The 14,377-nt window shown below is 38.3% G+C and overlaps 1 protein-coding gene across 2 annotated transcripts in view; it reads right to left on the bottom strand.

Moving 5' to 3' along the window:
• Nucleotides 1-14,377, bottom strand: part of ANKRD13C (ankyrin repeat domain 13C) — a 94,131-nt gene that overhangs the window by 25,062 nt on the left and 54,692 nt on the right. For both annotated transcript variants that reach the window (XM_066268891.1, XM_066268890.1), the window contains 3 exons: nt 11,676-11,820; nt 8,138-8,269; nt 4,121-4,282 (listed from right to left, as the gene is read on the bottom strand). In XM_066268891.1, the coding sequence (XP_066124988.1) occupies nt 4,121-4,282; nt 8,138-8,269; nt 11,676-11,820 (439 nt within the window). The remainder of the gene's footprint in view (nt 1-4,120; nt 4,283-8,137; nt 8,270-11,675; nt 11,821-14,377) is intronic.

The raw sequence follows: 14,377 nt of genomic DNA, 5'->3' as shown, positions 1-14,377 counted from the left end.
AAATCAGCTGACAGCTTTATGGGGTCTCTTTGGCAGGTAATAATTGCTTTTCTCTTGTAGTTTTTAGGATTCTACCTTTGTCTTTAATCTTTGACATTTTAATTATGATGTGTCTTGTTGTGGGCTTCTTTGGGTTCATCAAGATTGGAACTCTCTGTGCTTCCTAAACCAGTGTGATTTTTTCCTTCACCAGGTTGGGGAAGTTTTCAGCAATTATTTCTTCAAACAGGTTCTCTATCCCTTGTTTGTTCTTTTTTCCCTCAGGTACCCCTAAGATGTGGATGCTGATTTGTTTGATGTTGTTCTAGAGGTCTCTTAGACTTTCCACAGCTTTTTTTATTTTTAATTTTATTTTATTTATTCATTTTTAGAGAGGAGGGAGAGAGGGAGAGAGAGAGACAGAGAGGGAGAGAGAAGAGAGAGAGAGACAGAGAGAGAGAAGGGGAGGATTGTGCCTTGATCAGGCAAGCCCAGGGTTTCGAACCGGCGACCTCAGCATTTCCAGGTCGACGCTTTATCCACTGTGCCACCACAGGTCAGGCCCACAGCTTTCTTAATTCTCTTTTATTTTCACTGAATTGCTTGGGTGCTTACTGTTATCTTATCCACAAGCTTGCTGTTGATTCCTTCTAGTGTAGTCTTCACTTCACATATTGTATTCATCATTTCTGATTGGTTCTTTTATATGGTTTCTATGTCCTTTTTAATGCTTACTATTTTTTTTTTTTTTTTTTTTTTTAGAGAGGAGAGGGAGAGACAGAGAGGAGAGACAGAGAGAGAGAAGGGGGGGAGGAACTGGAACTGGAAGCATCAACTCCCATATGTGCCTTGACCAGGCAAGCCCAGGGTTTTGAACCAGTGACCTCAGCATTTCCAGGTCGACGCTTTATCCACTGCGCCACCACAGGTCAGGCCTAATGCTTACTATTTCTTTGTTTAAGTTCTCACTGAGATCATCCATTCTTACCCCAAGGTCCTTAAGCATCCTTATAACCATCGTTTTAAACTCTGTGTCTGGTACTTTGATTGTTTCCATTTCATTTAATTCCTTTTCTGGGATTTCTTTAGTTTCATTTATGGCAAAATCTTAATTATTTAATCTAATTTATATTACTTTGTTCTATTATATAGCTATCTAAAATTAAAGTATGTCTTAATTACTTTTTTTTCTTTTTTTTGGTGGCAGAGACAGAGAGAGAAAGAGGGACAGATAGGGACAGACAGGAAGGGAAAGAGATGAGAAACATCAATTCTTCGTTGCAGCACCTTAGTTGTTTGTTGATTGATTTCTCTTATGTGCCTTGACCAGGGGGCTACAGCAGACTGAGTGACCCCTTGCTCTAGCCAGCAATCTTGGGCTCAAGCTGGTGAGCCTTGCTCAAACCAGATGAGCCCATGCTCAATCTGGCAAACTCAGGGTCTCTAACCTGGGTCGTCCGCATCCCAGTCTGATGCTCTATCCACTGTGCCACCACCTGGTCAGGCTAAGTATGTCTTAATTTCAATGTGCAAAACTGTCATTTATTAAAATGCCACTTAAAGACCCCTTTAAAAATTGAACAGCATTAAGTTACAATATCTGCCCTAAAGAAAATTAAGTTGTATGCTGTTCGTTTAAATATAGATAAATCAAATTATTGGAAACAATCAAATAGTCCATGAAATGCTATTCTATAAAGTTGTTTCCCATGCATTCATTCCAAAATTGTTTGCTGCCAAAATTAAACAAAGGTAGCAATAATCACCACCATAACAAAATCATTTATTAAAAACGACTCAATAAAATTTAAATCACAATGAAAGAGCAAAGAAATGGCCTTTTTATCTGGTCAACAATGGATGAAGTGAGGTAGTTTTGTCAAAAACTGAGTTCAGCCTCATCAGGAAGTGGCGCAGTGGATAGAGCATCGGACTGGGATGCCGAGAACCCAGGTTCGAGACCTCGAGGTTGCCAGCTTGAGCACGGGCTCATCTGGTTTGAGCAAAAGCTCACCAGCTTGGACCCAAAGGCACTGGCTCAAGCAAGGGGTTACTCGGTCTGCTGAAGGCCCGCGGTCAAGGCACATGTGAGAAAGCAATCAACGAACAACTAAGGTGTCTCAATGTGCAACGAAAAACTAATGATTGATGCTTCTCATCTCTCTGTTCCTGTCTGTCTGTCCCTGTCTATCCCTCTCTCTGACTCTGTCTCTGTAAAAAAAAAAAAAAAACCTGAGTTCAGCATTTCCTCTCTCAATTCATTTCTATTTCCTGAGCATATCGTGTCATATATTTCCTAGTGATCAACATATCAGTAAATATCAGGTGACTTCTGAAAAATGAAGTCTGGTGAAGCTCTATCCCAAAGATAAAAGAACACTGAGGAGTATAAGAAGATCTAGTGGGAAGGGAACAGGATCACACTAAAGTAGTATGATCATCATTTTAACATTTAATAGGGATTCTTAAATACTTTACATCTTATACTTATTTAACTGAGCTATGGTTGTTTCATTCAATATATGAACATTCTAAACATTAAAATATTTTTCTGGAGCACACACAAAGTATTACCAAGAATCAGTTGGAACTTATCATACTATTTTGAAAAGTCTGTCTCTAAAACATAATCTGGCATAATACCAAGGGGGAGAGACTAAACATTCAAGGAATTCAAGCCTCCTCATAGCAGCTATTACAAATGTGACTCACATTTTATACCATAACCCAGCACCCACATATATGCATATTTATGTAACACATACACCCTGAAACTATTGTTTCATAAAGTATTAATAACCTATCTGTGTGTGATGTGCTCTGGTTTTTCTCTATTATCTTTAATTAGACTTAAATTAAAAAAAAAAAAAAAGGTGGTCACAATCCACTAAAATTGATTATATCCTCTACTAAGAGGTCCCTATTCTACAATTTGAAAAACACTGCTTTAAAATTTAATAAAATGTTAACGTTTAAGGAATCTTGATGAAGGATATCTAAAAATTCTTTGAATTAGTACTTTTTTTGTAAGTCTAAACTGTCACGATAAAAAACAAAATTAAGAATCTATCAGTCATCTCATTAGAGAATAAGATTGCAGAGGCCGCCCTAGACGGTTAACTCAGTCAGTTAAGTGTTATCCCGAAAGTAAAAGGTTGCAGGTTTGATCCCATCAGGGCACACATGCGAAGCAACCAATGAATGCACAACTGAGTGGGACAACAAATGAATGCTTCCCTTTTCCCTCCCCCACTCACCCTTTCTCTATCTCTCTAAAAATCAATAAATAAATAAAAAAGATTAAGCCCTGGCCAGATAGCTAGGTTGGTTGGAACATCATCCCAGAACATGAAGGTTGCTGGTTGGACTCCCCGTTCAGGGCACATACAGGAGCAGCTAGATGCTCCCGTCTCACTCTCACTGCCTCTTTTTGAAAAAATTAAATAAATAAAATAAAAGATTGTAGAGGCAATTCGCGTGTCTCATATACGTTTATAATTCCTAATTTCCCCTCCCCTTCCCCTACTGTCATACAATTATTTGCATACAGCATGCTTTTAACAAACCCATGCTGAATAAAATTTATGGAAAGTTATAGGCTAGAAATGGTTTCATAAAGTAAGTGGACCTTAACTTGAGCCTTCAAAGTAGTTGATGAGTTCACTTGGTGAAACAAGAAAAATATATTCAAAAGGACATGTATTAAAAAGTAACACTAGGTTTCATGCTTATAAAATGATTTAATCTATCTTTAGTGATGCCTCAGACCAAAAACAGATTCACACATACACACAGACCATAAAAAAAAAAAAAAAAGAATGCCTTGGCTGGGTGGTTCATTGGATAAAGTGTCGAACCAGCACACCAAGGTCACAGGTTTGATCCCTGGTCAAGGTACAAACAAACAGCAATCAATAAGTGCACAACTGACTGGAACTAAGTAGAACAGCGAGCTGATGATTCTCTCAGTCTCCACTCCCCTCTCGCTGTCACCCTCTCTCAAATCAGTGAAAAAGTATTTTTTAAAAGGTGTATATAATAAATAAAACCTACAAGTGTACTTACATAAACTCACTAAATGCCAGGAATGAAGTCTACTCCCTCTCCTTAGACCATTATAAATTAGAAGTGAAAATTATACCTCAAAATTCTGTTCCATTATGTTTCCACCTTTACTCAAACTCTCCATTATGGCCTTATTTCGAAGGATATCTTCTTCACTGAGATGTTCTCTTCTTTTTCTTGATTCTAAAACAAGCCCGTTCACCAGATAAAAGTCTGCCAAAAAGTTTCCTACTCTTTCCTAAAATAAAATCAAATATGTAAAAAGAATTAAAACATTAATTTTGCCTTAGATTAGAAAGTTTCTAAGTAATACACACACACACACACACGTTTTCCCATATGCATGTAACACTAGGGTATAAATAAATATTCCTTTGGGACTTGAAATTATCTAATTATCTTATGCATTCTATTAGGTTTAAAATATATACATTTACACATTTCAAATTTGTAAAGAAAAATTTTAAACACAAAGATACTTTGCTGTTAACCTGCAAATAAATTAAATCTAAATAAACTACCACACAGTATTCCTTTAGAATCTACTCCCAAGTACCACACAGCCATCAGAAAACTTTACTTAGTTGAGCACCAAACATCATGAGTAACAAGGAGGGGTCAGGGATAATTACTGTTCCCATTTTATAGATAGAAAAGAAAATGGAATAAAAAAATAATCTAAATCATATAGAAATCTCTAGTACAACTAGAGTTAATTACCTGTTCCAATACTCTATTCTCTAACAGGATTAAATCTGCTTTCAACAGAGAGAACAACAGAGTAGTCCAGCTCACCAACCAATTGTTGACATTAGGAATTGGAGATAGGAAAACTCAAGTAAGTACAAGGGATATCTAGAAGACAGTTATTTCCTTTCAATGAAGTCCTCCTTCTATATCAACCTTTACCCTTTAATAGACTCAACAAGTGGTCAGAGTTTAAAATGCCTTCCTTCAAAAGACATAATGGAAAACAATTTCTCATTTCCACCTGCATGCAAATCACTTGGTCTCCATCATACTACTTGGTTTCTGGCATTCCAAAACTATGTGTATAGAGTTGTTTCCATGTCCACCTTGCTTTTGGTGGCCTCTTTACCAGTCACCAGAAAGCAAAGCATTCTTCACCTGTTTCTACCTACAAAATGGGAACCATAAGCATTACTGACTCCCTCCTTACCTGTCAAAGATTTAAGAAGATCACCTAGACGCTGTTCAAGAGCTTTGAGCTGCTTAGCAGTAGCACTAGATGAACAGCAACTTCAATTTTTATCTTCTTTTGAAGTGATCCCTCTAATGCTGTCCAGAAGAACAGAGTACAAATAAGACTTCATGCCAACAAATGGACTGCAGTGTAGGATCTCATAACTGAGAATCCTATAATGCTATTTGTTGCCAAATAGGCTTAGAAAAGAAAGTTGATGAGCCTACATCTCAAAGTGAGGATTTTTCTCTGGTTGTGAAATACTCAGGTGATTATCAGTTTTTGAAATCATATAATGAAATAGTATTTATTAAAAGTAAACCATCCCACGGGGCAAGGGAGATGTTAAGGGGAACACGAGGGAGGGGGGATGCATTTGGGGCAACACTAGAATCTATGTAAACACAATAAATTAAAATCAATTAAAAAAAAAAAGTAAACCATCCCAGAGAGAAAGCAGAGGTAAAGTAGAAGAGAAGATGGGATCAGAGAAGGGAAAGAGATTAATGAAATTCTATATACATAACACAGCGTTATAAAGAACAGGACAGCAAATCCTGGAGCAAAGGGGGGAAAGCATTGGGGGGAAGGGGGCCTGAGGGGAATAAGGGGGTGGAGGGAGATATATTCGGTGGGACACTTGAATCTATGTAAACACAAATTGAAATCATAAATAAATTTTTTTTAAAAAATAAAACATCATAACAATAAAAATCTTAAGTGTATAATCCCCATAATTCTGCCATTTAATTTTTTGCTGTCTATAACAACCATTGCCAAGGAATGCAAAAGAATGTTAAATGTAACAGCATTCATAATGGCAGAAAACTGGACACAAATGTGTATCCATTCAACTAAATGCCAAAAATAAGAGACTGAATAAATAAATTACAATATACTCATACTATGGAATACTATGTAGTTGTTAAAAAGAATGAAGTAGCACTAATAAAAAAAAAGCTCCTAAGACGTGATGGGCACACATTGTAATCAACAGTTTATTTTTTTATTTCATTTTATTTTTTTGTATTTTTCTGAAGCTGGAAACGGGGAGAGACAGTCAGACAGACTCCCACATGCGCCCGACCGGGATCCACCCAGCACGCCCACCAGGGGCGACGCTCTGCCCACCAGGGGGCGACATTCTGCCCACCAGGGGGCGATGCTCTGCCCATCCGGGGCGTTGCTCTGCTGCGACCAGAGCCACTCTAGCGCCTGGGGCAGAGGCCAAGGAGCCATCCCCAGCACCCGGGCCATCTTTGCTCCAATGGAGCCTTGGCGGTGGGAGGGGAAGAGAGAGACAGAGAGGAAGGAGGGGGAGGGGGTAGAGAAGCAAATGGGCGCTTCTCCTATGTGCCCTGGCCGGGAATCGAACCCAGGTCCCCCACACGCCAGGCCGACGCTCTACCACTGAGCCAACCGGCCAGGGCCTGCAATCAACAGTTTAAATACTACAGAGATGTTCATTGGAAACCTGTGTAACTCTTTTTTTTTTTTTTTTTTTTTTTTAAGTGAGAGAGAGAGAGAGATAAGAAGCATAGTCACAGCATCTTAGTTGTTCATTGATTGCTTTCTCATACATGCCTTGACTGGGGGCTCCAGACAAGCCAGTGACCCACTGCTCAAGCCAGTGACCTTGGGCTTCAAGCCAGTGACCTCTGGGCTCAAGCCAGCAACCATGGGATATCTATGATGCCATGTTCAAGTCAGCAACCCCATGCTCAGGCTGGTGAGCCCTCGCTCAAGCTGGATGAGCCCGCACTCAACCCAGCAACCTTGGGGATTTGAACCTGGGTTCTCAGCATCCCAGGTCAATGCTCTAGCCACTGTGCCATCACCTGGTCAAGCCTATGTACTCTTATTGATCAATGTCATCCCATTAAATTTAATTTCAAAATAAAAACAATTTTAAAGTTAATAAAAAAAGAAAAAGCTCCCAAGACATACCAAAGAGTGATAGGGGGAAAAAGAGTTGAAAAGATCTCTATATATGTAAGTATACTCATATCTATATCTATATATCTATATATCTATATCTATATAGGAAGATATTCAAAGAGAGAGAAATAGCTCTCCTACTGTTTTTGTTTCTCAGAAAACCATGACTACCAATACAGGCTGTTTCTGTCTTTCCAATAACAATATATTCATTTCTACTGTGTGTAATACAGGATAAAAATAATTTTTAAACGCTGTAAGTCCTGGTTCTTACCTGATCTGGTTACTTCCTCTTGACTTTAAAATTTTATAAAATGCTTTTTCATGTGTCCAATTTAAAAAAATTTTAGTATGCTTTGAACATTCTTATATAATCTCTTGCTGAGAGATGAAATGGTAATTATGGGGAAATAATTTATAATTCGCTAAGTGGAAACCTCCACTGAGGTTTAATTAATGACAGTGTTGTAGAAATGTAACCATATTTAATTTTAGTTCTATAGAAGGGATACTGAGAAACAGAAACTGAGTAACTAAATAGTTTAGAAGTCTAAAAGTAGAAAGAAAAAAGCTCCATGGAAATATATTAAAAAATGTATCACTCTTCAAAAAAAAGTATATCCCTCTTTGAACTCTTCCTAAGGAATAAAGCATTAGAAATGTAATAGAACCATGTGAGGATACCATTCCTTGTATAACAAGACAGCTGACAACAAGAATCTTTCCCAAAGTAGAATTCAAATGAGCTAAACTTTCTCTCTTGGTTTCTCATAAGAATATTTTCCAACTCTGTAACCACTCATTATATTCCCTAGGTTGATTCAGGGAGAAGAGAATAAACTACTTGAAGACAATTCAGTAAGCTACTTCTTCCTGGATTTCCCTCACATTATTTGGGCAACATTAAATACTAAACAATTTTTTAAGTTTAAAAATCTAGATTGTACATACTGTTTTATCTTCCCGAAAAAGCCATCCTGTTTGGGCACGTGTGAAAGAAATTGATTTGGTTGATAGAGTTGCAGAGTAAATATCACTACTCATTAAAATGTCAACTTCTTCTTCTGTTTCCATCTCTGATTCCTGGGGTGAGGGTAAAAGTTAAATATAAGAATCTGTTAATTATATCCACTCAACAAACATTTATTGAACAGTTGTTACTTATATATGCATATTAAAATAAATATTTCCTGCCTTAAGGCTTATTGTTCAAGATCCAGCTTTTCTATAATTTTTTAGGTATAAATAATATACATATAAATACCCAAATACCTGTCCTCTGGTGGTCTCATCAGTACTAAAACAAGTACGACTTGCCTTACTCTCTGGCTTCCTTTCCAGTGCCATATTTCAGACTTATCAATGCCTCCTTAGCTATGCTGTTCTCATTTAATATGTAAGAGGTAAAATATTTAATAAATATCTGAGTCTAGAATAAAGGTCAGCAAACTCTGGCCAGCAGGTAAAATCCAGTCCACTACCTGTTTTCATAAAGTTTTATTAGAATATAGCTATAATTGTTCATTAATATATTGTCTACAGCTGCTTTTATGCTACTAACAGCAGAGTTGAGTAGATATGACAGAGACCATATGGCATGCAAATATATCTAAATATCTAAAATATTTATTATTCTACCTTTACAGAGTTTGCCAAACTTTGGCCTAGAATGTGTTGATGGTGTATTAGGTACTAGAGAATACAACAAAACAAACCCCATGACCTTGAGGAGTTCAATCCAATAGAGAAAGAAAGCCAAATAAACAAATACAGCAGAATAGGATCTAAGGTACCAGATTCAGTAAACACATAAAGAAAACAATGGTCACCTGGCAGGGAAGAAAGTGACACTAAGCATTTAATAGATAGATCTCCTCCACCCAGAAGATCTATCTGGGATACAAATATATACTTTGTAAATCATCAACCTATAGGGAAGTAGTTAGAGCTGTGGGAACAGAAGAGGTTATTATGCCAGTTTGTAAAAATGAGAAGTACGTCAAAGACAAATCAAAATTCAGGAGGTGAGTACAGAAAAAGGAACAGGTAAAGGAGAGTAAGATGGAGAGAGGGGAAAAGAACTGACCAAAGTCAAAACACAAGGAGCCTGGTGCAGTGGATAAAGTGTCAACCTGGAATGCTGAGGTCAGCAGTTCAAAACCCTGGGCCTGCTGGGTCATGGCACATACAACAAGCAATCAACGAAAAACTAAAAGCGAAGTAACTATGAGTTGATACTTCTCACTCCCCCCTCCTCTCTCTGTAAACTCAATACATAAAATCTTAAAAAAAAAAAAAAAAGAAAATGAATATTTAAAAAACTGAGTTATCAATAATAGTAAATACTTCAGAGAAGCCTAATAAAGAGAGGGTTGAAATAACTGCAGATTTTAACAACAGACTCAAAATGAGCATCACCTGAAACCCCAAGCCTATTTCCTTCCCAAATGCCCCAATTCTATCAGTAGAACCACCATCATTCCACTCTTAAAGATAGAATCACTACACTCACCCTAATTCTTAATTCATTCAATCTATTAGCAAGTCCTATTATTTCATTCCTGCAAACGTAAGTCATAATTTCTTTCTTAATCACTACACCATCCTAGTCAAGATCTTCAACACTTCTCCACAGTATAACTGTAAGAACTTCTTACATAATTACCCTGCCTCCAATCTCTTCCTTTTCCAAACCATCTTGCACACTAGTTGTGCGATTTTGGAGATATCATTTAACGTCTATAAGCCTTAATTTTCTGATGTGTAAGAAAAAAAAAAGTATTTACTTTGACAGGTTATTCTAAGAATTAAATGAAAAGCACTTTTTAATTAAAGTACTTGAATAATAGTTCCAATATGCTGGCCATTAATGCTTAATATAATACTAATATATAATAGTAATTGATATGCAGCATCACTATCTATAGTACCTGGCAGTCTAGCATTCATTGGATCCTTAATAAATGTTTAAGAAAGGAAGAGAGGGAATGAAGGTAAGTGAAATAAATACATAAGATGAATTCACTTAAATTACTTTTGGATCTTATCAATACCTTGTTTAAGAACCTATGACTCTATTATCAGCAGATCCTAAGTTATGTTATCTGGCTTTTAAGGTCTTCCATAAACAATGTTCCAATACTCATTAAGAGAAACCTTTGCAGCAGTCAGATAATCCATCTCGGCCCTGGCCGGTTGGCTCAGTGGTAGGGCGTCGGCCTGGTATGCAGAAGTCCCGGGTTCAATTCCCGGTCAGGGCACACAGGAGAGGCGCCCATCTGCTTCTCCACCCCTCCCCCCTCCTTCCTCTCTGTCTCTTCCCCTCCCACAGCCAGGGTTCCATTGGAGCAAAGATGGCCCGGGCACTAGGGGTGGCTCTGTGGCCTCTGCCTCAGGCGCTAGAATGGCTCTGGTCGCGACAGAGCAACGCCCCGGATGGGCAGAGCATCACCCCCTGGTGGGCGTGCTGGGTGGATCCTGGTTGGGTGCATGCGGGAGTCTATCTAACTGCCTCCCCGTTTCCAGCTTCAGAAAAATACAAAAAAAAAAAAAGATAATCCATCTCCTTTCTGTTTCCCCAAAAGGCCATTCTTATTCCCACTTCTATGACTTTACTCACCCTGTGTGCTTCACAAGGAATACTTTCTCCTCTTCCAATCTAAATCTTCATTGCTCAGTGCCAGTTAGGAAACTACTTTTCAATAGTACACGTACAAGGTAACTAAGGTCTCATCAATAGTTATGGTAGTAGGAAGGTCTAATCTAAGAAATGTTGAGGAAGGAACCATAAGATGTGGTGAATGACAATATGGGGAAATAAAGTGGTGAAAAATAAAAATAAAAAATTTTAAAGCAACAGTGAAAAAACAAAATGTTGACCAAAAAAAATTTGTAAGGTTATCAATGATACAGAAATACCAGAAAAGCTCTGCCTATCTGGTATCTCTAAAAGCAGGGAAAGGGGCCTCCCAGAAACAGAGGATGAGGCTCATGCTGCATGTGGTTTTCAGTGATGTTGTAGAGACAATACTAACATGGACTTATGATGAGAGAAAAGGGAAATAATTTTGTACTCTAAGAAGGAAAAGATAAAGCCAAAAAGTTAGGAAAAGTAAGAGTACAGAGAATCAAAGGTGTGCATATTAAGGAGACAGAGATAGTCAGCCGTATTTCACAAGAAGCTAAGGGTAGCAAAATAATCAATGGTGAAAGGGCCAGCATGGTTCATCACATGAGAACTCAAGAGAAAATGGAGTTCATTTAACTAGCAGATCATCAGTGAATTATGAGCAAGCAGACTCAATGGATTAGTCAAGATGAAAACCCATATAAAATTTTTTTCAAAAAGATAGTAAGAAAATGAAAGTTTTAGGATTGAACTATCTCAATTATACTTTATAAGCCTTTTCAATTTCACTGAAGATTAGTTGCATACAAAGACATTTTTAAAAAACCGTTTAGAGGGATATTTGTAAGACAACATGCTCACCTCATGGTGTATTCGCTGGTAAACTTTTTGTTCATTGTCTAACACTACAAAAGATTCAGAGGGCGCTGCATCCCCATTGAAAATGAAGCTCAAATCCCCTCGTTGGCACTTCATGTCAGTAAAGTCTATGAGAGTAGTGTCAAGCCTGTGAAAGAGAGGTAGATGAGAAATTCTGACCAATAAATTTCAATAAAACTTCATAATAATTAAACAAGCTTTGTTCCTTTAAACTCAAACCAAGATGCTAATACCACATTTCAAAGTCAAATACAGAGATAAAAGCTAAATTTAAAACAGCATATTTTTTAAAAATACCAAAAGAATATTTAAATATATTGCATTTTACCTATATTTATTTTTCTAAAAATATGCTTCATTAATCCAGCAAGAAAAAGATTGTTTCCCCATTGTTTAAGTATTTCCCTAAATGTATTCTTGTTCCCTACCAAATCCCTTACTGTAGCTACTCTATCAAGGTTACAGCTAGGAAGGGAGAAAAACAAAGCAGACCTAACTTTCTTATATCCCTTTAAGACCATGTTACTGGCTCAGTGGAGCATTTAAGAGGGGTAAAGCAATGAATGTACCACATTCTTCAATTAAGAACTGTTTCCAGTCTTGGCCTTTTGCTCTGTATCTATGCCTTATGCCTATCTATCAGATACCAAAACTTGCTTCATCTTTCCACTAGATAGCCCATTTCACTTACTCTAAATTCTTGAATTTTCTGTTTGATTTCCTAGATTCAATTAGCATTGTTTTCCAACACTTCCACTGCCTTAAAATTGCTCCTGGGTCAAAACCTCATAGATTCAGCCTTAGCCGGTTTGCTCAGTGGTAGAGCGTTAGCCAGCGTGTAGATGTTCCAGGTTCAATACCCAGTCAGGGCACACAGTAGAAGTGACCATCTGATTCTCCACCCCTCCCCCTTCTCTCTTTCCCTCTTCCCTTTCTGCAGCCATGGCTTGACTGATTTGAGCACATTAGCCCCAGACGCTGAGGATGTTCCATCTCAGATGCTAAAAATAGCTCAGTTGCAAACATGGCCCCAGATGGGAAAAGCATGGGACTCAGATGAGGGTTGCTAGGTGGATCCTGGTCAGGCACATGTGGGAGTCTGTCTCACTATCTCCCCTCCTCTCACTTGGAAAGAAGGGAAAAATAAAACCTCATAGATTCAGCCTGATCTGTGGTGGTGTAATGAATAAAGCGTCAACCTGGAATGCTGAGGTCACTGGCTCCAAACCCCAGGCTTGCTTGGTCAAGGCACATACGAAAAGCAACTACTCCTAACTGATGCTTCCCATTCCTCCTCCACTTCTCTCTCTCTCTCTCTCTCTCTCTACCTCCCTCTCTCTCTCTTTCTCTCTCTCTCCCCCCCCTCAAAAACCTATGAATAAAACCTATATATAAAAAAAAGGTCCTGTCTGTCCCTGTTGTCCTTATCTGTCCCTCTCTCTGTCTCTCTCTCGCTAAAAAAATAAAATAAAGGGCCCAGGCTGGTGGCTCAGTGGATAGAGCGTCATGCTGGCGTATGGATGTCCTAGATTCAATTTTCCCAGTCACAGAAGCAACCATCTGCTTCTTCCCCTCTCCCACTTCCCCTACTACAGCCAGTGGCTCGATTGGTCCGAGTGTGGTCCCAGGCACTAAGGATAACTTCACTGATGTAAGTCCATCAGCCTCAGGCGCTGAGAATAGTTAGGTACTCAAGCATCAGCCCCAGGTGGATCCCAGTCAGGGTACATGCAGGAGTCTGCCTCACTATTACCTTTAAAAAACAAAAAACAAAATATCACATAGATTCATATCCTTGTGTGTTTATTGTGCTCTTTGGTAACCAATACCTCATATGGTTTACCCCAATGAGTTGTTCTCAAATAAATACTACAAACCATTACTTGCTGAAATCAGGGAGAATACCGGAATGGAAATGTTTCAAGTACCCTGGAGTCCTTCAATCTTTGACTGGCTGATCAAAACAGCCCTTAAATCTAAGTAATGAGTTGACACATCTGTCACGAGATGCTGATCATGCCCAGGGAAACATCTTCAAGTCTTTGTGAGAGATCCAGCCTGGCTACAGAGTCTCTAATGCAATTATAGAAATTCATTACTTTGTAAGTTGTTCAGTATTCACTCTAGACAAGGCACAGTGACTGGGCATTCTTGATTTTCCAACACAGAAAAAGCTGAGAAATGGAACATATCTCACTTGCTACATCAAAATAACTAGAGCTACACCACCAAAACTAGGAACTTTTAAAAGTGGAAGTAATATTAATATTTTTACTAGGACAACAGGGATGAAACAGAGCAAATGGGGAAAATCTGATTACCCTATGTGTAAGGGGCTCTCTTCTGAGCCATATAAATATAAACATCCCTCAGAATAAGATCAAGAAGCACTAAAACAGCATGTCACAAGCTCCTATAGAAGTGAACCCTCTCTGCTGCTTTATAGCTGCATTCCAGCTCCTGATCTACTTGCAGTGGCCTTCTACTGTATTACCAGTGCCTGTGCTACTAGTCATGTCCTGTTATTTGTACATGTGGCATGACAGAACAGAATGCCAGTAACAGGGGCTCCTCCTCTACTTACATAAGATGTAGGCTACCGACAGTATCAAAAAGAAAGAGATCATCTTATGTAAGTGCCCTATTTGAAATCAAAGCATCAGCTACCACGGAACATTATACTC

This window comes from Saccopteryx bilineata, chromosome 3 (genome assembly GCF_036850765.1).
Source record: "Saccopteryx bilineata isolate mSacBil1 chromosome 3, mSacBil1_pri_phased_curated, whole genome shotgun sequence".
Classification (NCBI taxonomy): Eukaryota; Metazoa; Chordata; class Mammalia; order Chiroptera; family Emballonuridae; genus Saccopteryx; species Saccopteryx bilineata.
This window is presented reverse-complemented; position numbering and strand designations above follow the sequence as displayed.